This window comes from Sapajus apella, unplaced genomic scaffold, assembly GCF_009761245.1.
Source record: "Sapajus apella isolate SASKATOON/1434 unplaced genomic scaffold, GSC_monkey_1.0 scaffold6, whole genome shotgun sequence".
NCBI lineage: Eukaryota > Metazoa > Chordata > Mammalia > Primates > Cebidae > Sapajus > Sapajus apella.
In genome coordinates, this window is record NW_022436946.1 from 48457880 (window position 1) to 48483961 (window position 26082).

The window sequence follows — 26082 nt, forward strand, 5'->3', positions numbered from 1 at the left end:
GTGGCATCACTGGCCTCTATCCACTAGAAGCCAGTAGTCCCCTTCCCCCCCCCTTATGGCTGTGACACCCAAAATATCTCAGATATTGCCAGATGTCCCACGTGGGGTAAAATCATTCCTAACAGATGTTTTAAAGACTGACATAGCTTATGTGACATTCTTCAGGGAGCTATGCCTTATAAATCTGTAGATAGTAGTTGTATTACAATAAGCAATCTTAAACTAGTACAGTCCTCCAAGAGTATTTCATAGTAATGGTAAATATTAATCTTTTTGCGTAGAAGTTGCTTAGTCATCACCCTGTTAAGAAGGAGATTAGACCAGGCCATCTGAATTCCCTTTTTCCCTATATGATCTTCCCCCTCATCAGCTGTTTTCTTTTCTGGCCTGTTGTCCAATCTGTTGCCATTTTCACCGTTTTTTCATTTTTCTTCCATTTATTCATTTAGCAGATAATTATTCTAGTTCTGTTTTCCATTTGCTGGGGAGATTAGTAAAATAGAAGTCTTTCTGTCATGAAGCTTACTTTTTATGTGGCGAAACAATGCAAACATTAGTAAATAAAGTGTCAAATATGACTTAGTGCTATAAAGAGAATTAACATTTGGGGCTTTGACAGGCAATGACTGGGTTGCCTGTTTTAGATGGGGTGGTCAGGAAAGGCTCCATCTTAGGAGATATCTTTTAAGCCAAGAGTTCAGTGTAAAGCCAGCTATACGAACATCAAGGGAAACCATTGCAAGCAGCAGTAACCACTGGAAAGCGGTGTAACTTGAAATCAGTAAGCATAAAACAAAATTAAAGAAAAAAAAGAACAAGTGGTTTCATCTCTTTCAATATTATTGGCAGTGGTAATACAGTGTTTGAGGCCTGTACATGGGAATCTACAGAAGACATTTTGAGGAAATGTTTGTTTCTTTTTCCTTTCTCCAACCATAGCTAATGCTTTATAAAAACCAAAAAAAAAACTTCATGGATAGAAAATAGGTCAGGAGAATTTTTCAACATTTATAACAATTGCTTTTTAACTATTTTTTTTTCTTTTTTTCCTCTTATATAGGTTAATTTGTTGAGTTTGATTACCTCTGCTACCTCTTCTGAAGAGATAAATATCATCTGGTTTTGTTTCAGTTTCAGGTTTCTTGTTGTATGGATCACTGATTGAATAATAGATGGCTTTACCTCGTCTCACAGGAGCCTTGCGTTCCTTTTCAAATGTCACCAAGCAAGATAATTATAATGAAGAAGTGGCTGACTTAAAGGTAGATTTGTTAAAGGTAGAAATGTTGAACATCATTATAAACATAGACTGTGGACAACTATTTGACATTGGTTTTTCCCCATTCTATGTGCTTAACATGGAAGTTTTATCTTCTTTGGTGTGAGACGAAGATGGAGAATGTGTATGCTGCTGTTTCCTATGAAATACGTTAGGCCCCTATAACCATATTGTCAAGGGGAATAATCAGAACTATGATAATTGAATCCTTTGTTAATGTTTCTGTTGTTGTTCAGCTCCCTATCATAGTTATTTTTGTAACTTGATCCTGTAATTTACCTCTGGATCACTTGAGTAGTTTTTAGGTCTCTGGCAAAATTCTTATAAAATGAACAAAAGCAGTGTCTGTACCTAATCATGAAAAATGTGAATATTAATCTCTTGAACTCAGGGGCTGATCTCCTAATTGACTTGTTTTGTCATTATAATTGGTAAGAAAGGCATTTAAGACTTAAGAAACATTGTCATTTTAAAAGCTATTTTATGACTAAAATTTCAGAAATATAGTAAGAAACAAAAATTTATGTGCTCTGTTTTGACATTTGCAGTAAAGGCTGACCCCTGCTTTACTAATTATGCTATGGAAAAGTTTCCTTATGTGAATTAAATTTATGATAAATAATGCTAATTTTACCCTTCCTACAAATATAGGTAAATCTCACTAGGGCAAAAATGGGCAATTATCACTTTGGAGGAACATTGATTGTGCCACTGCACTCCAGCCTAGGCAACAGCGAGACTCTGTCTTTAAAAAAAAAAAAAAAGAAAAAATAAAAAAAAAAAAAAGAAATTATTTATCTCTAAGTTGCTGAAATTTGCAAGAAATCACTCCAGCCTGGGTGATAGCTAGACTCTGTCTTAAAAAAAAAAAAAAAAAGGAAATTATCTCTAAGTTGCTGAAATTTGTAAGAAATATAATGACAGCTTTCATATTATAAATGTCACCAGGAAAGGATAAATGTTTTAGAATCTTAGCCATAGTGTTGTGAATTTTAAAGGCCTGAAGCTATATCAATTCTATGTATGAAGAAATGAACCATGTAATATCGTATATGAAATAACTGGCCCTTTTCTGTTTTTTGAAAAACATTCACTTTAATTGCTGCCTCCTTATTTGAATCTATTGTAGAATGGTAACATTGTTTCCTAGTAGGTTAAAATTTTATTGCTAAAAGTCCTTATGCAGCTGTTTTAACTAATAGTTTCACTCAAAGATCGATACTAGGAGGAAGAGATTTGTAACAGATTTTGGATAGTTTTCTTTTTCTCTAATGATACAAAATTTTGTTCGACAGGAAACAGTTTACCTTCTTGACAATAGTGGCTGTTTTACATTGTTCACAGCAGCTAAACAAGAGTATATTCTATAGTTAATTAATGTTGCTATCTTAAACTTGAATTATTTTCTCTCCTCACCTCCCCAAGGCCCTTTGCAAGTTATTCTGTATTAGAGATATAACAGAAGTTTTTAAAATTTAAAAGTGTATAAGGACGAAGAACTTATCCCATCTTATTTATTCCTGTAAACTTTTAAACATTTTTTCCTCCCTGAGGAAGGAAAGTAGTATATATGATGAGCTTCATTTTAATATAGCTTTTTATCTCAGAGGCTGTTCAATGTATACAAAAGTAAGGAGCCAAATAAGATAAACCTTAATGTGCTTATGACCCTATTGTAACAACTTAATTCATTTTATTGACAATTTTATTTCATCTCTGCCCTTGCCCATTCTCCCCCCACCCCCCCCCCCCCCGCAAACCCAAATTTTTTAGCCAAATTTGAAATTAAAAAAAAAAAAAAAATGGAGGCAGGGAATTATGCATTTTCATCTGACTAACCAGTAGTAAAATTACTGCTTTCTACCTGACCAACTACTTTTTTATTTGGTTAGAAAGCTTCATGAGTTTTCAAAGCCAGAGGTCTAAAATAAAATTTTCATTGTGCTCTGTGGTCAGTTCTTGAGAATGAAAAGATCTGTAGTCTTAAATATACAAAAGCCTCAGAAGAAACCAAGCTTGCCAACACCTTCATCTTGAACTTCTAGCTCCAGAACTGTCAGAAAATAAATTTCTGTTGTTTAAGTCAACTAATAGAAAAGAGTGTGTATAGAAAAGAATCTTTGAAATGCCTCACCTGGTCTAGGAACATGCTTAAGAAAGCAATGCCGACTTGAATATATTGAACCTATCATGAGAGTCTAATTTTCTATAAATGCCTTTCATCAAAAAGCATGACATAAAGCTCTTATTTATATACATTATATAAATGTAAATACAGTCTAAGCTATATTAAATATACACTAAGCTATATTAAAAACAAGCAGTTAGAAAAATGGCAAGACACGTGTGATGTTATCGGTAACAATAATAATAATGTTATTATCTGCGTGTTGAACTTTTTACTTTGGTCTGTGAAAAGATTTTAAGAGTATGCAGTGTAATTAAAACTGTAAAAAGGGCTGGGCGCAGTGGTTCATACCTGTAATCCCAGCACTTTGGGAGGCTGAGGTCAGGAGTTTGAGACCAGCCTGACCAACATGGTGAAAACTCATCTCTACTAAACACAAAAAAATTAGCTGGGTGTTGTGGCTCATGCTTGTAATCCCAGCTACTTGAGAGGCTGAGTCTGCAAAATCACTTGAACCCAGGAGGTGGAGGTTGCAGTGGGCTGTGGTTGAGCTGTTGTTGCACTCCAGCCTGAGTGACAGTGAGACCTGTCTCAAAAAAAAAAAAAAAAATTCTGTAAAACCAGCTTTTATTAAACATATCTTTTAAACAAATGAGAATCTACAAAAACCCATTTAAGTAATACTTGTTTTTTGAGTAGTCAGTTTGGATGTGAATAGATACAACTTTGAATTCTCGTGAGTAGTACCAAGTTGTATAACATAATGCAGAATATATGTAATCAGTGTTGGAGTTGAGAAGAACTTTAACCAGTATTTTTCTACTATATCATGATCTGTATTTCAGATAAAGCGATCTAAACTTCATGAACAAGTTTCAGATTTGGGCTTGACATGGAAGAAGATAATAACATTTTTGAATGAAAAACTGGAGAAGAGTAAAATGCAAAGTATAAATGAAGACTTAAAAGATATACTACATGCTGCAAAACAAATAGGTATAGTTTTCCTTTTTCTTTTTCATTTTTTTTTTTAATAGAACCAATAAAGTTCAAAAATAGATTTCTTGTAAGCAACATACTATATAAAGGAAAGCAAAACTTTCTAGGCATAAGTATTCATAATTATGAAAGACAGTCCTGGTCAGGCACGGTGGCTCATGCATGTAACTCCAGCACTTTGGGAGGCCGAGGCAGGCAAATTGCTTTAGTCCAGGAGTTCGAGACTAGCCTGGGCAACATGACAAAACCCCGTCTTTACTAAAAATACAAATGAAATAAGTTACTTGGACATGGTGATGTGAACTTGCAGTTCCAGCTACTCGGGAGGCTGATGTGGGAAAATCGCCTGAGCCTGGGAGGTTGAGACTATGGAGAGCTGAGATTGTGCCACTGCACTTCAGTCTGGGCGACTCCAGTGAGACCCTGTCTCAAAAAGAAAAAAAAAAAAAGACAGTCCTTATCTATCAATGAGCTTAGGATAGAGAGTGACAGGCTGGAGATAGGCAGAAGTAAAAAAACAAACAAACAAACAAACTACTGTCAAGCATGAAGGATTTGTAGGAATTTAGGGTTTGAAAACCTCTGTTGATTAAAATAAGGATAAAGTAAATTAAAATTTTAACGTAGCTCTAAGGAAGCTTAAAAGCCATGTAGCTCAGTCTCTTATTATAGATGCCTACCTAATGCACAGTCAATAACAGCACTTAAACTATACTTTGACTGCTTCTGTTTCCTTCACACACTAATATTCTTATCAATTGATTATATTTGAAGGAAATTGTAATTTGAAATTGTAATATTATGTACTCACTCAGGTTATCTTCCCAAAGTTAAAAACCAGACTAAATGAAACAAACAAATGACTGGTAAAACTCTGTGTATAATTAACACCAGGATAGTTCTAGATTTTCCAAATTCAGCAGATTTGTACCTATAAAAAGTCCAGACTTCTTCTCTAGTCTTATATGATCTGGCCTCCTCCTTTCTCTCTGACCTCACTTCATTCTTGCCTTCACTACTGTGTTTCAGACACATGGCTTTCTTCAACTTTCTCAAACCTGTCAAGCTGGTACCTGATTTGGGTCTTTGCACATATTGCTCTCTGTGTTGGGAATGCTCTGTTCTAAACTTAATGATGGTAGATTCCTTTTTGTCATTTTAAACTTACCTAAAAAATTATTTCCTTAATGGTTTTCACTCCAATAAGTTTTTACCCAGTCACTATCTCGTAACCATTCATAACATTTTCTCCATAACAAGTATCACACTATCTGACATTTTGCTTGTTTATTGCCACTCTGTTGTAAGTTTCATGAGAATAGGATCTTATTCTTGTTAAACTCTCCATTTTCAGTGCTTATACTAGAACCCAGAATATTTTAGGGTCTTAATAAAAATTCATTTGTTAAATAAATGAAAAAAAAATTCTCAGGTAATTCCTTGGTAGAGAGAGAATTTGGATCCTTACCTTACCATGTGCTTGCTGGTTGGCAGTTTTATTCCACATACTAGCTCTGGAGTGTGTTTGTTACATCTCATAAATGTGGAAACTTTCTTATGATCATCAAATCTTTAAATTTTTTTTCAAATGTGTTAACTTTTAAAAATATCTCACTTAACTATCATTGATTTATAACCTAGTATAATATTTAATAGAATGTCTTCATTGTTTTAAGTTGTGAAAGTATAAAATATCTCATATGTTTGTAAAGTTAGATCTTCAAAAGTTCAAGAACATTAGTAAAAATTGAGTGTGCTTAAGCCTAGGGGAAGTATAACACATTTTGATGAGGTTTGTAATAGCATTTGGCATAGAATTAGACTCTGTATTTTAAGAATACACAGGCAATTTGGTTGTTTGAAAAATAGTGGTGAAAATGCAGTCTTCCACATCACCTTGGCTAGGATCTTAACCCTTCTGGTCTTCATTGCATTTTCATTTGTAAGATGTTGGGGCCACCACAATCTGACTTAAGTACTTTTCAAAAACTATACAGAGTATCTTTCCTCTTCTTGAGTTACATTATAAAAATGCCTCATCATACTGGGCAAAAATGTAATGACATATTGAGCTTATTCAATCCATGACTAAGTTATTTCTTTACATAAATGATGTGGAATTTAAGATTAAAAAAAAAAAACAAAAACCTTTAGATTTTTTTCTCTGGATATCTCTGGCCACAAGTCAAAAAACATTGTTTTAAACACCAGTCATGAAATGTAATCCTAGGGATTGCACCTGTGATGAAATAGATATCTGATTTATACTTAGGGACTGAACACCTGACCTATATGTTTAAGGGATTATTTTGAGATTAATATCTCAAAACAATATTTCTCAGACAAATAAACTCTTAAGTTGGATGCAGGCAAATTCTAAATCTGTTGTACCCACTTTTAAATGCCATACTTAAGCTGAATAACTATTAACTTTAGTGAAACTTAAGTTGAATAGTAGTCAGCTGTCCTTTCTGGATGAAAATGCTGATACTGGAAATGTTATTAAACTACCAGCTTTGAAAAGATTAGTCTTGTGTGGAAAATGTCCCTGTCATTTCTCTTCTAACATAGATAATTTTGGTACAATTATATTAAAAAGGTTAAGCAAGAGAATAAAGAAAAAGATTATATTTACTTGAGTATAATATTATGAGACACTTAAGGCCATGCATATTGTTTAATCTGAACAATCGACATTAAGCTGGAGGAAATATCAGAGGACATCTTGTCTAATGCCTTCATTTTTGTATGTGAAGAAACAGGGTCCATTAAGGTTAAGTGAATCTTCTGGTTTGTATGTGTTGAAAGTAGGCCTAGATCCGAATTCTGAAATAGAAATATGATAGAAATCCTAGATTTTTACCTTTCCTTTCCTTGTAGTTAGAGGTCATGTCCTATTAAGTCTACTTTTCAGCTGTTCTTAAATTTACTCCGTATGTTTACCGTTGCCCCATTTCAACCTTTAATCACCCCATGCCTGAGCTGCTTCAGTAGTTATTTGCTTTAGCCTTCCTTTCTCATCCACCTTCTTCACTGTCACTACACTGATCTTTGTCAAAGCAGAGCTCATTTTTATTCCCAGCTTACCTTTTAGATCAAATTTTTTAGAATGACACGTAAAACTCCTTTATGAGTTGACACGATTTACGTTTTCGTCTGTTTCTCATTGAATCACATGCAAACTTTATTCCAACATATGCAGTGTTTACTGTCTGAATTTCCTGAACGGTGCATACTGTTTTCTCTCTCTCTTTTATGCGTTAAAATAGCTTTCTCCAATGTGTTCTATTGTTCATAATTCATTAGAGTACTTTTCTTGTTGTTTCATAATTATTTTCCTGTCTTCTCCCTTCACAGTAGTAAGGTCTCTGATAGACTGAATGCTTTGATGATACAGGGATTATAGGAATTATAGCATATTTCTATTCCATTGCCTAATGTGCTACAAGGGATCCAGTAGATGTTCAATAAACGAATGAAGTATTGAGAATCTAACTCGAAGTTCTCCATGGTCTTCACTACCTGTAATGCTGACCATGTCTTACAAGTGGCAATTTTTTGTCTTTTTGTTACTTTTAAGTATTCCTCCTCTTGCCCCCAACCCCACAATTTACATTTGTTATATTTTCATACCTTTTTACAATTTGATTCTCCCCTTAAGATTATTTTAATAATAAAATTTAGTTTTAGAGAGAAAATGTATAAATTATTTAAAAATAATATTCTTGGTTCTTATGTATTCAAATATTCATTGTAGGCATAGCTGTCTCCTTCATGAACGCTGAAAGATTATAGTCATATTAACCTGTATTTTGTTGGCAAAGACACTTTGTCATATTTTATGTGCTCTAAGTATAAACATTTTTGAAAATAAGTCAAGATTGAGACTAGCAGTAAGTAAAATGCATGTATCTATTACTTAAGAATTTAAATCATCATTTCATGAGGCGAGTAAGATATGCACAGTGTAGACAGAAACTAAGATGGGGGCCAAGAATAGTAGACAGGTGGGTAGAAAGATGCTACCATTCCCTAATCAGCTCTCTAACTGAGTATCTCTCCAAGAGCCAGAACAGAATGTTTGAAGTTGTCCGAGAGTGTATTGATCTAATGATTTCACTCTAATGTGGATACAGATCAAGACTCAGCCATAATGGAACTAGTTTCTTTCACTGTTCAACTTATTTTGTCACACAAAGACCTGTTTGTTTTGCTTTTCCTATTTCTAAGACCCGATTTATATGAGTTCTGACTTTTTAATGCATCTTACCTTTAATAACTTAGTCTTTAAGAAAAGTAAGACTCAAAAGGTAGGTTGGACGGGAGTGGCTTACAAAGTATGGTTTAGGGCATTTGTGAATCCATTATAGTTTGTGAGCTGTCAAGGAAGTAGGATTTTGCTTTTAAAAAATGAGGAGTCAAAATCCAGGGTAGAAAGCCATTTATAAAGCAGTGACTGGATAGGATCTATAAAAAGATATTAGCAGAATCTGGCAATTTTGCTTATGGACGTAGTGGTAGACATTAAGAATTATAAAGGCCTGTTAAAGGGATATAGCAGTATTTGTGACAGTTATTTTGAAAACTGCAGACTGCAAAAGAGTTCAAAGAGTTTTACTTCCCACAAGGTGGCAGACAGGATAATGTGGAAAAACCCTCTAGGGAGAATACCTAGAAAAGCTGCAGAATACAAAGTCTGTTTGACAGTATCAGAGAAGTACCAAAGCAGTGAAGATTTTGGGGGCCTAGATGTGGAAGCAGAAACTAATCCAGAAAATGTGATCCTGGCATTTGGGCCACTTTTTCCTAGAAGTGACTTGTCCATTCCAGAAGAGAAGGCTGGATGGAAAAGAGGAGGATGAGAAGATGAGCTTCTGACAGATTCAGTGGACTAAGATGACAAAAATGATTAAAATGGACAAAAGAGGAAATAGAAAATCTGAATATTTGACTATTAAAGGAATTGAATCTGTAATTAAAAACCTTAACTACAAAGAAATCTATGTTATGATGGCTTTAATGGAGAATGTCATTTAAAAAGATATGAGAGTACTATTGTAGATTAAAAGAGGTTAAAGGCATATAATAATCAAATGTAATATATGATTCTTGATTGACTCTTGAATCAGAAAAAAATTACAGATATTTTTGGGGCAATTGGGGAAATCTGAATGTGGGCTGGACATCATTAGGTAATATTAGATCTCAGATGTGATAATGTTGTAGCTATGTAAGAGGATATACTAAATCTCAAGCGAAGTATACTGCAGTATATATAATGAAATCTCACAAAGATTAAAATGTACTGTCAAACGGGCCAGCAAAAAAAAATACACATGATGTGTTTGTGATACATACACTCAAATGTTTACAATAAGTGGATTGATAAATATGGGAAGAGAGTGTGATTCATTGTAAAGTAATAAAAGTTTAAAAATTACATGATTATTCAGTAAAGAAAAAGCATTTGATGAATATCTAACATCTATTTATGATAAAAATTCTCAGTAAACTAGAAATAGAAGGGGATTTTGTTAAGCTGATAAGCTGTAGATATAAAAACCCTAGAACAGACATACTTAATGGTACAAAGTTAAAAGCTTCCCTGAGATACGGAATTAGACTCGAATGCCTATCAACACTTTTGTTTCTCGCTGTATTAAAAATCCTTGCTAATGTAATATGGCAAGAAAAAGTAAGAGCACAAAGGCTGAAAAAAAAAATTTTTGTGGGGGATTGACCCAAGATGGCCATTTAGGAACAGCTCAGGATTGCAGCTCCCAGTGAAAGCACAGAGGGTGAGTAGACACCACATTTTTAATGCCCACAGATTAGGAAATTCCCAGGCGGAGGAGCCCCACGGGTCGCCAACACGGCTGTTTCGGCCAGCGCGGCTGTGACAGCCGGCGCGGCTACTTTGTCCCACACGGCTGCTCTGTCAGGCAAAATAATAGTAATAATAATATGCATATAGTTTGGAAAGGATAAAGTACAACCATCATTTTCATAGATGTCATAATTGTCTACATAAAAAAACTCAAAGAATCTACAAAAAGTTACTAGAACTAAGGCATGAGTTTAGCAAGTTTGCAGGATATAAAGCCAATATTCAAAACTCATTTTCATTTCTATATACTAGTAATGAAATATTAAAATTGCGTTTTCAAATGCCATTTAATATCACTTTAAAAACCATAGAATATTGAAGGGTAAATTCAACAAAATATACACAAGAATTCTCGACTAAATACTGTAAAGTGTTAATGAGAGAAATTAAAGAAGACATAAATCAAAGAAGGGATATTTGCGTTCAGAGATCAAAAGAGGTAATAGTGTTAAAATGTCAGTTCTCCCAAATTTGATCCACAGATTCAATGAAATTCCAAGCAGAATCTCAGCAGGCTTATTTTATAGATATGACAAGCTGATTCTAAAACTTATACGGAAAAGCAGAGATTCTAGAATTTCCAAAATGACTTTGAAAAATAAGAACTAAATTACGAAGGATTGATCCAAGATGGCCGTTTAGGAACAGCTCAGGATTGCAGATCCCAGTGAAAGCACAGAGGGTGAGTGGACACTGCATTTTTATTGCTCACAGACTAGGAAATTCGCAGGTGGAGGAGCCTGATGGGTCGCCAGCGTGGCTGTTTTGGCCAGCGCGGCTGCGTCGTCCAGCTTGGCTGCTTTGCCCCGTGCGGCTGCTCTGTCAGCGCCCCGGCGCAGCGGTTATCCGTGCAAAATACAATGCCCCAGATGCCCTTTTGGCTAGCGATTGGAGCCACAGGAAGTTGCCCATTCATCTGTTTAAAACGGGGACTGAACAGGGAAATAGGACAGTAGATTCCTGGGCAAAAAAAGGGCCAGGAAGCTCAGTGCCGCTGTTTAAGCCAGCGCAGTGAGTCGCCGCACAGAAAAACACACAGATCCCGGCGCGTCTTCAATAGGTGACTGGAACACTAACTTAAAAAAACAAAAAAATGGCTCTGAGAAAGGGAGCCAGGTGGTCAGGCTCAGCTGGTCCCACCCCCACAAAAGAACAGCAATCAGAAACTCTCCAGATTGAGAGTTTCACAGCAAGTGCAGCTGAACCCGGGACGGACCAGCTCTGTGGGGGAGGGGGATCTGCCATTACCGAGGCACTCCACCAATAAGGTGTTAGTCCGCCATTGTTGAGGCAGACCACCGTAGCCAAGGAAACCCGCCATTACAGAGAGAGTCCACCAATACAGAGGTGGGCCACCACTGCTGAGGCAGTTCTAGCTACACCCATATAAACAGGACTGCAGGGAAGTTCACTCGGCAGCTGGGCGGAGCCCACAGCAGCTCAGCAAACCCTCTACAGGCAGACAGTGACTAGGCTGCCTCCTTGCTGGGCAGAGCAGCGCTGAAGGAAAAAAAAAAGGAGGCAGCAGCACAATGGAAACTCATAAATAAAGCCCTAAATCCCTGGGACAGAGCACCTGGGAACAAAAAGCGGTTTATGAGTTCTGCTGCAGCAGACCTAAACGTACCTGCCCAGCAGCTCTGAATGAACAACAGAGCTTACAGCTCAGCATTTGAGCTCCTATAATGAAGAGACTGTCTCCTCAAGCGGCTCCCTGAACCCTGTATATCCAAAGAGCCACCTCATAAAGGAGAGATCAGACTGACACTTGGCGGGTATCCTTCTGGGACAAAGATAGCAGAAGAAGAAAACTGGTAGCAACCCTTACTGTTCTGCAGCTGCTGCAGGTGATCCCCAGGCAAGCAGGGCCTGGAGTGGACCTCAGCAGACCTACAGCAGAGGGACCAGACTGTCAGAAGGAAAACTAAAAAAAAGAAATAACCTCATCATCAACAAACAGAATGTCCACTCAGAGACCCAATCTGAAAGTCAGCAACTACAAAGACGACAGGTGGATGAATCCATAAAGATGGGAAGAAAACAGCGCAAAAAGGATGAAAACACCCGAAACCAGAACCTCTCCTCCTCCAAGGGATCACAACTCCTTACCAGCAAAGGGAACAAGGTTGGATGGAGAATGAGTGTGATGAAATGACAGAATCAGACTTCAGAAGGTGGGTAGTAAGAAACATCTGTGAACTAAAAGAACATGTTCTAACCGAATACAAAGAAACTAAGAATCTTGAAAAGAGATTTGACAAAATGCTAACGAGAATGGACAAAATAGAAAGGAATATAAGTGAATTGATGGAGCTGAAAAACACAACGCGAGAACTTCGCGCAAAGCATGCACAAGTATCAACAGCCGAATTGACCAAGCAGAAGAAAGGATATCAGAGGTCGAAGATCAACTCAATGAAATAAAACGGGAAGGCAAGAATAGAGAAAAAAGGGTAAAAAGGAATGAACAAAGTCTCCAAGAAATGTGGGAGTATGTGAAAAGACCGAATCTACGTTTGATAGGTGTACCTGAATGCAATGAAGAGAATGAATCCAAGCTGGAAAATACTCTTCAGGATATTATCCAGAAAAACTTCCTCAACCTAGCAAGGCAGGCAAATATCCAAGTCCAGGAAATACAGAGAACACCACAAAGATATTCCTCAAGAAGAGCAACCCCAAGGCACATAATTGTCAGATTCACCAGGGTTGAAATGAAGGAGAAAATACTAAGGGCAGCCAGAGAGAAGGGTCGGGTTACCCACAAAGGGAAGCCCATCAGACTCACAGCAGATCTCTCAGCAGAAACCCTACAAGCCAGAAGAGAGTGGGGGCCAATATTCAACATCCTTAAAGAAAAGAACTTTCAACCCAGAATCTCCTATCCAGCGAAACTAAGCTTCATAAGTGAAGGAAAAATAAAATCCTTGGTGAACATGCAAGTACTCAGAGATTTCGTCACCACCAGGCCTGCTTTAGGAGAGCTCCTGAAAGAGGCTCTACACATATAAAATAATAACCAGTACCAGCCCCTCGAAAAACATGCCAAATGGTAAAGAGAATCAATACAATAAGGAATCTGCATCAACTAATGGGCAAAACAGCCAGCTAGCACCAAAATGGCAGTATCGAATTCACACATAACAATATTAACCCTAAATGTAAATGGACTAAATGCCCCAGTCAAAAGACACAGACTGGCAAATTGGATAAAAAGCCAAAGCCCATAGGTGTGCTGTATCCAGGAAACCCATCTCACATGCAAGGATACACAAAGGCTCAAAATAAAGGGATGGAGGAAGATTTACCAAGCAAATGGAGAGCAAAAAACAGCAGGAGTTGCAATTCTCATCTCTGATAAATTAGACTTTAAAGCAAGAAAGATCAAAAGAGATAAAGAAGGACATTACATAATGGTAAAAGGATCAATGCAACAAGAAGAGCTAACGATCCTAAATATATACGCACCCAATACAGGAGCACCCAGATACATAAGGCAAGTTCTTAATGACTTACAAAGAGACTTAGACTCCCACACAATTATAGTGGGAGACTTTAACACCCCATTGTCAATATTAGACAGATCAACTAGACAGAAAATTAACAAGGACTTGAACTCAGACCTGGACCAAGCAAATCTAATAGACATTTACAGAACTCTCCACCCCAAATCCACAGAATATACATTCTTCTCAGCACCACATCACACCTACTCTAAAATTGACCACATAATTGGGAGTAAATCACTCCTCAGCAAATGCAAAAGAATGGAAATCTTAACAAACAAGTCTCTCAGACCACAGTGCAATCAAGTTAGAACTCAGAATTCAAAAACTAACCCGGAAGTGCATTGCTACATGGAAACTGAACAACTTGCTCTTGAATGTTGACTGGATAAACAATGAAATGAAGGTAGAAATAAAGATGTTCTTTGAAACCAACGAGAATGAAGACATAACATACCAGACTCTCTGGGACACATTTAAAGCAGTCTCTAGACGAAAATGTATAGCAATAAGTGCCCACATGAGAAGCAAGGAGAGATCAAACATTGACACCCTATCGTCAAAATTGAAAGAGCTAGAGGAGCAAGACCAAAGAAACTCAAAACCTAGCAGAAGACTAGAAATAGCTAAGATCAGAGCAGAACTGAAGGAGATAGAGACACAAAAAACCCTTCAAAAAAATCAATAAATCCCACAGCTGATTTTTTGAAAAGATCAACAAAATAGACCACTAGCCAGATTAATAAAAAAGAAAAGAGAGAATAACCAAATTGATGCAATAAAAAACGATAAAGAGGATATCACCACAGATTCCACAGAAATTCAGACCATCATCAGAGATTATTACAAAGAACTCTATGCACATAAACTAGTAAACCTGGAAGAAATGGATAAATTCCTGGACACTTGCCTCCTCCGAAGCCTAAACCAGGAAGAAGCCGAAACCCTGAACAGACCCATAACAAGGTCTGAAGTTGAGGCAGCTAACCACCCCAAAAAAGCCCAGGTCCAGACGGGTTGACAGCCGAATTCTACCAGACATACAAAGAGGAGCTGGTACCATTTCTTCTGAAACTATTCCAAACAATACAAAAAGAGGGAATTCTTCCCAAATCATTTTATGAGACCAACATCATCTTGATTCCAAAACCCGGCAGAGACTCAACAAGAAAAGAAAACTTCAGGCCAATATCCATGATGAACACAGACACAAAAATCTTCAATAAAATACTGACAAGCTGATTGCAACAGCACATCAAAAAGCTTATCCACCATGATCAAGTAGGCTTCATCCCGGGGATGCAAGGCTGGTTCAACATACGCAAGTCTATAAACGTAATTCACCACATAAACAGAACCAAAGACAAAAACCACATGATTATCTCAATTGATTCAGAGAAGGCCTTTGACAAAATTCAACAGCCCTTTATGCTAAAAACCCTCAATAAGCTACGTACTGATGGACCGTATCTCAAAATAATAAAAGCTATTTACGACAAACCAACAGCCAATATCATACTGAATGGGCAAAAACTGGAAGCTTTCCCTTGAAATGTGGCACTAGACAAGGATGCCCTCTGTCACCACTCCTATTCAATATAGTACTAGAAGTTCTAGCTGGAGCAATCAGGCAAGAAAAAGAAATAAAGTGTATTCAAATAGGAAAGGAGGAAGTCAAATTGTCTCTATTTGCAGACGACATGATTGTATATCTAGAAGACCCCATTGTCTCAGCCACAAACCTCCTGAAACTGATAAGGAACTTCAGCAAAGTCTCAGGATACAAAATCAATGTTCAAAAATCATATGCATTCCTATACACCAATAACAGACTCAAAGAGAGCCAAATCAAAAACGAACTGCCATTCACAATTGCCACAAAGAGAATAAAATACCTAGGAATACAGCTAACAAGGAACATAAAGGACCCCTTCAAGGAGAACTACAAGCCACTGCTCAACGAAATAAGAGAGGCCACAAACAGATGGAGAAATATTCCATCTTCATGTTTAGGAAGAATCAATATCGTGAAAATGGCCATACGGCCCAAAGTAATTTACAGATTCAGCGCTATCCCCATCAAGCTACCAATGACCTTCTTCACAGAACTGGAAAAAACCACCTTAAACTTCATACGGAACCAAAAGAGAGCCCGCATAGCCAAGTCAATCCTAAGCAAAAAGAACAAGGCGGGAGGCATCACACTACCAGACTTCAAACTATACTACAAGGCTACAGTAATCAAAACAGCATGGTACTGGTACCAAAACAGAGATATAGACCAATGGAACAGAACAGAGGTCTCGGAGGCAACACAACATAACTACAACCATCTGATCTTTGACAAACCTGAGAAAAACAAGCAATGGGAAAGGATTCCCTATTTAATAAATGGTGTTGGGAAAACTGGCCAGCCATGTACAGAAAGCAGAAACTGGACCCCTTCCTGACACCTTACCCTAAAATTAACTCCAGATGGTTTAAAGACTGAAACATAAGATCTAACACCATAAAAACCCTAGAAGAAAATCTAGGCAAAACCATTCAGGACATAGGCATAGGCAAGGACTTCATGACCAAAACACCAAAAGCATTGGCAACAAAAGCCAAAATAGACAAATGGGACCTAATTGAACTCCACAGCTTCTGCATGGTAAAAGAAACAGTCATTAGAGTGAATCGGCAGCCAACAGAATGGGAAAAAATTTTTGCAGTTTACCCATCTGACAAAGGGCTGATATCCAGAATTTACAAGGAGCTAAAAACAGTTTTACAATAAAAAAAACAAACAAACCCATTCAAAAGTGGGCAAAGGATATGAAGAGATACTTTACAAAAGAAGACATACATGAGGCCAACAAACATATGAAAAAATGCTCATCATTAATGGTCATCAGAGAAATGCAAATCAAAACTACATTGAGATACCATCTCATGCCAGTTAGAATGGCCGTCATTAAAAAATGTAGAGACAACAGATGCTGGAGAGGATGTGGAGAAATAGGAACGCTTTTGCACTGTTGGTGGGAGTGCAAATTAGTCCAACCATTGTGGAAGACAGTGTGACGATTCCTGAAGGACCTAGAAATAGAAATTCCATTTGACCCAGCAATCCCATTACTGGGTATATATCCAAAGGATTATAAATCATTCTACCATAAGGACACGTGCACACAAATGTTCATTGCAGCACTGTTTACAATAGCAAAGACCTGGAACCAACCCAAATGCCCATCGATGATAGACTGGATGGGGAAAATGTGGCACATATACACCATGGAATATTATGCAGCCATCAAAAACGGTGAGTTTGTGTCCTTTGTAGGGACATGGATCAACCTGGAAACCATCATTCTCGCAAACTGACAGAAGAACAGAAGATCAAACACCGCATGTTCTCACTCATAGGCGGTTGTTGAACAATGAGAACACATGGACACAGGGAGGGGAGCACTACACACTGGGGTCAGTTGGGGGGAAATAGGGGAGGGACAAAGGGGAGTGGTGAGTTGGGGAGAGATAGCAAGGGGAGAGATGCCAGATGTAGGTGATGGGGAGTAAGGCAGCAAATCACACTGCCATGTGTGTAGCTATGCAGCAATCTTGCATGTTCTTCACATGTACCCCAAAACCTAAAATGCAATAAAATAAATAAATGGGAAAAAAAAAAAAGAATTTTTGCCATTTTTCACATGACCGTACCTGTAGAAAATGAATTTAACATGGCTAATATAAAAATCAATTTTTTTTACTTTCTAGAAGCACATTAAAAATCAAATTGATATTTCTGTAACTTAATATACTGTACCTTAAATTTTATAAATTTTAATTTGTTTTACATTTACAAAAGCATCAAAAATATCAAATACCTAGGACTAAATTTAACGAAAATTAAGGAAGAACTTCATGGAAAACTAAAATATTATTGAGAGAATTTAAAGACCTAAATAAACAGAGCGATATTCCAAGGATTGGAAGACTCACTATTATAATGATACAGTTTTTACCCAAATTGATCTACAGATTCAATGCTATCCCAAGCACAGTCTTATGTTTGAGGGTGTGTGTGTGTGTGGAAATTGACAAATCAATATGAAAGTTATATGGAAATTCAAAGGCAAAGAATTGTCTGGTTAATTTTGAAAAATAAAGAGGGAGAACTTACTCTAGTAGATACTAAACCTTATAAAGATAAATAGATAGTGTGGTATTGGTCCACGAATAGGCAAATGGACTAGTGTGACAGAATATAGCCCAGAAACAAACTTTCAGATAGAAGTATACTTGATTTATAATGAATGCCAAAAAGTAGTGAAACAAGGCTGTTTTTTCAGTATGTGGTGCTGCGTCAACTGCATATACCGGTGAAAAGAAGTATGTGCTTTATGGATAATTTTAAGCAGCCTATATAATTAAGCATGACACACAAAACATCACATCTCCTAAAAGATGTGAAAGAGTATCTTTAGGATCTTAGTATATGGGAAAATTTATTAAACAGAAAACAAAAAGTACAAAGGGAATGATTAAATTGGACTGTATTAAAATTAATACCTTCTATTCATTAAGAGGAAAAAGGCAAGCCATAGAGTGGGAGAATATAGCATCAAGATTTATAACCAAAAAGAGAGCTTATATCAAGATTAAATATGAACTCCTACAAATCAATAAGGAAAGGACAGATAATCCTATATAAACATGAGTAAGAGCTTTGAACAAGGACTTCACAGGAGATAATTGCCCACTAGACATGAAAAGGAGTTCAGCTTCATTGGTAGTCAAGGAGATGCCCTTAGAACGGTTAAAATGAAAAAGACTGACATACCTAAGGTTGTTAGGGTCAAGAATGTGAAACAACAGTTCTCATCTGCTGCTAGAGTTTAGATTGGTACAACCACTTTGAGTAACTTTTTGACAATGTCTGCTATTACCAGCTCTGGTTGGACAAGTGAAATTTTAAATCTTACAACATAAATATCCAATAAAATTGCTTGTACATACATATATATCAAAATGTACATTCATGGCAACATTCGTGATAGCCTTAATCTAGAAACAACCCAGTTGATTGTTAAAAAGCATAAGCATGTAGACTACTTTATAGCAATAATGGATTACACTATGTATAACATTGTAAGAGACTCTTAAAATGTTGACAAAAGAAGCCAAACAACACATACTACGATTCCATTACTATAAAATTGAAAACTAGGCATGACCAGTCTCTGGTTTTAGAAGTCAGGATAGTGGCTACTCTTGAGGAAGGAGGTAGTGACTAGGATTGAATATGAGGAAAGTTTCTGGAGAGCTCATAATGTTCTGATTCTGGAATTAGTTAACCAGATTATACAAGTTTGTTCATTTTTTGATAATTATTTGAGCTGTATGTGTATGTACTGTATATTTTCTTGTTATATTCAATAAAATGCTTTTTATATTAGATTAAAATGGAAATATTTCAGATTGATAAAAGTAACACATGCTTGTATATTCATTTAGCTTAAGATTTGTCTATCATGGTAAGAACTCCTATGTATTCTGCTCAGGCCCTGGTAACCAATATCATAAATAAAATAAATTGATGTTTTTCATTCTTATGCCTATTTTTATATTTGTGTTAAATATTTGTACATCCATAAATATATGTATTAGGAATATGTTCATCTCAAATATCAAAACCTACTATAGTGACAAAGAGACCAAGTGGGTTTATTTGTTTCATCTGACAAGCTCCCTATGTAGATCAGCAACTTGATAATAGTAGGGCTGAAGTCCATGCTAATGATTTAGTTTTTTCTTCATGTTTGTTGCCTTTTATTCACTAGATGTCTGCTCCACATTTAGGCATTATATCTGTGTACTTGAGGCAACTATATTTCTTGTACTACCTTTATTTGCTTTTTAGTTTCATAACTTTTTTTTATAGTTGGGATAATTTCAAATTATCAGTTAATATATGTGGGTATAAATTCAGTTCTGTGGTTACTAGTGGGTAGCTAATATCACTAAATCTGTTTTCTCATCTATAATATGGCATTAACAGTTCTCACCTTCTGTGGTTGTTGTGATGTTAAGTAGTAATATAAAGTGCCTAGGGTTAACACCTGATAACTAAGTTAACACCTGTCAGTGAATAATTTTATTATAACTTAGATGTGCTAATAACCATTAGTAAACAAATAGTTGTTTCTGTGGGTTAAATCTTATGACAGATGTAATGTGTCCAGTGATGTACTGGTTCAAAGGGCAGGAAACTGCTTAGGTAAGTCAGGAATAAATTCATAGAGAAGGTAACATTGGACAGCAGTATATTGTATTTTGAATGTTTCAAAGACAGAGGTGTTACATTTATGTCCATTTTACAAGAGAAATTAAAAAAATAAAAGCTGAATATCTTTATAAAAGAGAGGACTTTGCAAATGTATCAGCTATGTAAATGGGTAATTCAGATTACCTGAGAATATAGCAAAACAATTGTAAATTAGAATGGATACGGGCTTAGCACAGTGGCTCATGCCTGTAATCCCAGAATTTTGGGAGGCCGAGGCGGGTGGATCACTTGGGCTCAGGAGTTTGAGACTAGCTTGGACAACATGGCAAAACCCTATCCTACAAAAAACACAAAACAATTAGCCAGGCATGGTGGCGGATGTCTGTAGTCCCATCTACTCGGGAGACTTGAGTTTGGAGGATAGCTTGAGCCCAGGAGGCAGAGGTGGCAGTAAGCCAGGATCGTGCCACCGCACTCCAGACTGGGTGACAGAGCCAGACTCTGTCTCCAAAAAAAGAAAAATAAAAGTTCAGAGGTTCTTGAAATTTTGCTTTAGTTTATCAGTAGATTTTTTGTCATTAACAAATTATGATTCCTTAAATATAAGAAAACTTAAAACTGCATTCCCTATTAGAGGCATTTTAAAAGTGATACTTTTAAATAGTGTTACGAGTATAATATTACTAAGCATCTGATAAATGGATACAACACAGAAGTATATACTATAATCTTTTTTGTTTGTTTTTCCTTGGATGTTAAAAAAAATCTAAAATGGCAGTTAAATCTCGGTGAGCTATGCGTTTGTTTTAATTTTCTTAATGTTGTTCAAAATGATGGTTTTATTATAGAAAGCTTTCATATGAAGTCTAATTCAAACTTTTATGTTATCTACTTGGTTGCTTGGGAAGGTACATTGTAATTTGATGCAGGATTTTATACTACTGGAAAGGTAATATAGTGGCTGGTTGCTGCCTTAAAGTTGCAAGTTGAGTATTCACATTTTGTAATGAATGTACATAAAATTAAATGGCTGTTTTTAAAACATAGGGAAATGCCTTGGACTATTTTTAATCTTTTGTACTACTACACTTTTTTTTTCTAACAAATATCTTTCTTTCTTTGCTTTCCTTTATTCGCTCATCCCAAAGGCAACAGTTTTTATGTAAATGTAGTCATAATTTTAACATTTAAGTAACTCCTTCAAATCACTATATTGATCATTTCTTGACTACTTTCCCTGTTTAATGCAAGGTATTGCTAAAAGGTGCTTTGAAGCACAGAAAGAGTTAGATACTTTAAAATACATGAGGCTCATTATACTAAATGACTTAGGCAATTTTAAAATTCTATCACAGAAATTGTTCATTTTATTCCCCCAAAAGCCACATGGAAAATGCCTACCTCTGTTATGTCAAACGTTTGATATTTTTTTTTATCATTTGAAAGATGGTTTAATATTCTCCCCCTCAGAAAAAAAAAAAAAAAAGTAACTGGCTTGTTCTTGTAGCATCAGTATGTGATGTAATCTCTTCATAGCTGAGTTTTTCTGTAAAAATAAGGAAAATATTAGCAAGATTTATGAGACTAATTTAGATATCGTACTTGTTTAATAATTACACTAACAGGAGCTGAACAGGAATATATAGAGGGAAAAATTATGAGGAAATGGTATATTTTATATACAAGTTGAATCATTTTTATGTTTTGTTAAATAATGTACTTTGTTGTATGTAGTATTGTAGGTAAGGTCCTGTGTTTTACATATTTTTAAAAGAAAACATCATCATACATACCAGATTTAAAAAATCAGGTAGCTAATCTCTTTTCAAATATAGCATACTTATATCAGCTTGCGTATCTTGCTGATAATTTTTAGTAAATGGAATGAGCTTAAGTAAACAGTGTGGGGTTATAATATGGTATTCACAGCTGCAGAGCAAGTGTTGGGGTAAAATTGACATTTAAAGTTTGGACATAACATGAAAAAATTTGAGTGCTTTGAACATTTCAATCTTTATATTTATGAAATATTTTCTACTATACAATGAGGATTTAACTGGTCAAGGAACTCATTAGTTGACAGCTTCTAAATTGAATACTTATTGGCCAGGTGCAGTGGCTCATACCTGTAATCTTAGCACTTTAGGAGGCTGAGATGGGTGGATCACCCAAGCTTAGGAGTTTGAGATCAGCCTGGGCCACATGGTGAAACAACTCTACAGAAAATAATTGTTTATAATAAAAATTAGCCAAGTATGGTGGCACATGCCTGTAGTCCCAGCTACTCAGGAGGCTGAGGCAGGAGAATGATTTGAGCCCAGGAGGCGGAGGTTGCAGGGATCTGAGATTGTGCCACTGTAGTCCAGCCTGGCCGATAGACCAAGACTCTGTCTGATAATTAAAAAAGGAATACTTATCAATTATGGTTACAAGTTGTTGATATTTTAATTCAATCTTCAATTAAAATTTTCCACTCATCCTTTTTCCAGGATTCCTCAACAATTAAAGTAGGCTACAGAAAAAAAGCGACAGTTTATAGCAATTCTTAATATTCTAAATTTAAAAAAAAAAGATGTAAATTGTGTGCTGAGGATGATTGACAATTTAAAAAATTATTTTATAATCTTATAGTAGCAATCTACCAAATATATCATTTTATGTGGTAAGGTTCTATATAAGGTTTAGTGGGTTTTGTTGTTGTTGCTGTTGTTTTTACATTTGAAGATGATTTATAATAAAAGAGCACCAGCCAGCCAAGTTGAGTTCTGATCATGCTCTGCTACTTGATGCTGATTTTTGGCAAGCCTCTTTCACTTTTGAGTTTTTTTTTGTTTTTTTTTTAATTCTGGAAGTGCCTTATAGTTTACCGTGTGTTTCATATCCCACATCCTCTCAATATAATTGCAGAGTAGGGTATTTCTTCCAAAGGAAAGTATTCTAGGGACTTTCTAAGTGTATCCTTTTAAATATGTTACAGTTAAAGTGCCAGGTGGGCAGAGCCAGTTTTTTTGGTTTACAGCTTATGTTATTCAGTGTTTTTTTGGGTAGAAAATTAGATACTCAAGTATGTGGGTTTCTAAACTAGCTTCTTTTAAAGTTTGGAGTTCTTAAATTTTATACTTTTTGCCAGTTGATTAGTATATCAGTTTATCTGTGGCCAGAACTACATAAAATCCTGATTCCTCTTTGAAAGATTACCATAGTGAGAGGTATGAAGCAGACAGAAAAAGCTTTAAGAATTGAGTGCAAATGTTAACTGACCAAAGATCATAAACCTGATCGTTTATATGGTTTCTTAAATTAAATATAGAATATAAAGGGAAGTGAACAAGAGGGTATTTCGGAACAGGAATCTCACAGTTACGTAACATGTTCAATTCCAGATGTAGTGTCAGAAAACAAGAACATGATTATAATACCTTTCCACTTTAGAAATGTACCAGATGCGTTTTCCAAGCCCACCCATCTCCTACTTCTTCCGATGTGGCCAGTTGCGTGTGGCTTCAGCTGGCTAATAGAGGATTACTTAGTATTTCCCTTCCAATTACATTTTTGTCAAGGGTAGGTTGGGCCTTCCATACATTTGGCTAATTAGATAACTCAGTGCAATTATTTCCTTCAGATGTTTTGTCTATATTTTACAAACTTTTTTCATACAGTTTAGTTAGTAAATAAACAAACAAACATTTGAGTGTGCTGTACCAGCAAGTTGTCGTGCATCCTTTGTGGCTGCAGACCCTGGGATCCTTCATATGCTCCAATCTGATCCACTCCCTCATCCAGGCAGCATGCTAACAGCCAGTCTCTTAGGCCAGCAACATATGTCAACTCGTGCGGACAGCGTGCTGGTAGAAAGCATGTGGGTGCCCCTTGGGGAAGACAAGCCGATGTGGTTGCAGGAAGGTGGTGGAAGTGGACGTGACCATCTCATGTTTTAGTGCCCCGAAAAACTGCATTGTTTTAAGAATATTGTAGACATTATTTCCGTTGGGTAGCCATCCATGGCAACAAGACTGCTTGCTAATGGTTCTTAAACTTTGGAACTCCCAGAACAGCAAGGCACATATAGAATTTCTCTTGAGAAACTGCTATGTGGTGTGAACATGTGTCCATTCCACATAGGTTGTGCAGAAGGAGAGTTAGTCATTAGTTTAGAGTATTAACATTTATGAAACACCACAGCCCAGCTAGATTTAAAATTTTTAAAGTATTTGTGATTTTTGAAATTATAGATTTAAGTTAATGCTTATTAAAAATTTGAAACTCCAGAAAAGTTGCTTTGATCTTTCTTGATGTTTCTATGAGTCTACAATTATTTTCTCTTCATTCAAACATGGGCTTATAACTTTTTCTCCCACTTATTAATGGATTTTTTAAAGGCAAGATCTGCTGCAGTATATTTAGTGAATACAATATATGGCTGTATCAGAATTCAACCAGCAACCTAATAATGGATATTTAAGTTAATTACACTTTTACATTATATAATAAGGCTATTCTTCCATTATTTCATTTCTTAAGGTGACTTAGTTATTTTTAAAACATTTTGTAAACAAGAATTAGAAATAAGTCTACTTTCTAGGAATTTACAGGGAATCAGTGTGACAGGGGAAAGAACTTGTTTAGGAGTTAGAAGACTACTGTTAATCTTGTTTAATGACTTAATAGCTTTTTGATCTTTCCCAAATTATGCAAATTCTGTTTCCATTTAACATCTATAAAGTGGAAATACTTCTGTTAAGACAAAGTGAGATAATTATGTGAAAATTTTTAGTAAATTATTATTTTTAAAAAAATTCCAAGATGCAAAGTAATAACAATACCATCTTTACAAAAATATATATATATATATATTTACAATGGTAGATAATGTTTGTAAATGTGAATTCCATTTTTGCTCAAATCACTTGTATCAACCCTTTTAAATTATCTGTAGAAGTTCTGTAATCCCAAAATTATTCAAAACCTGTTTTACAACTTATAAGTAAAATGTATAGAATGAATAAGTAAATGTACATAAATACTATTGAATTAATTTACAAGCAACTATTTATAGCAGATTTTCATATATTTTCTTAAATACTAAAGGAATAATTGTGTGTCAGATATTCTGTAAATTATAACAGTAAAAGTAGACTTCATACTTGAACAAATTGGAAATATACATTGTAAAATTGCTTATTTTCCTACATATAAACTGTTAATCTACCATGACTGAATAGCAGACATAGTGAAAAGTGACTGAGGCGGTTTGATATAGTATAAAAATACTAGTCTGTTGTCAGGGAGGCTTGGGTCTGGTTTAAATCAACTAATCTTTGTGGAGCCACCTATTTGGGGCTAAGTACAGTGAGGGAATACTACAGTAGTATTGTAATCAATACCATTGTATTTATACAATGTACTCAGTGTACTCATCTTGAAAGAGGCAGGGGAGCTGGATTCTGAAACATGGGTAGGATTTGAACAGAGGCCCTAAAGAAGAATCAGTATGATATGGAAATAGTCATAGAGTGGGGTAGAACATGGTTTTTGGTTAATAAATTCTTCTTGGCTGGAGCAGGAAATATATAATAGCCAACAACACTGGAAAGAAAAATGATGGGGTCATCTTCTGGCAGAATAGGAGCTTGGATCAAGCTATAGTAAGCTGGTGAAGATTTCTGAATAATGATTGGAGTAATTTTTTTTTTTTTTTTGAGACAGAGTCTCATTCTGTCACCCAGGCTACAGTACAGTGGTGATCTTGGCTCATTGCAACCTCCGCCTCCTGGGTTTAAGCAATTCTCCTGCCTCAATCTCTTGAGTAACTGGGATTACCAGTGTGCACCACCACACCCAGCTAATGTTTGTATTTTTAGTAGAGACGGTTTTGCTGTATTGGCCAGGCTGGTCTCAAACTCCTGATCTCAGATGATCTGCCTGCCTTGGCCTCCCAAAATGCTGGGATTACAGGTATGAGCCACTGCGGAGTCATGTTTTTAGGAAGGTATAGCGTGCATTACATTATTA

The 26082-nt window shown here is 36.0% G+C and overlaps 1 protein-coding gene across 4 annotated transcripts in view; it reads left to right on the forward strand.

Moving 5' to 3' along the window:
* The window catches only part of ASCC3 (activating signal cointegrator 1 complex subunit 3), a 361254-nt gene that overhangs the window by 13077 nt on the left and 322095 nt on the right, over positions 1-26082 (forward strand). For all 4 annotated transcript variants that reach the window (XM_032275177.1, XM_032275179.1, XM_032275178.1 and 1 more), the window contains exons 2-3: positions 1132-1262; positions 4253-4403. In XM_032275177.1, the coding sequence (XP_032131068.1) occupies positions 1173-1262; positions 4253-4403 (241 nt within the window). In that variant the 5' untranslated portion in view covers positions 1132-1172. The remainder of the gene's footprint in view (positions 1-1131; positions 1263-4252; positions 4404-26082) is intronic.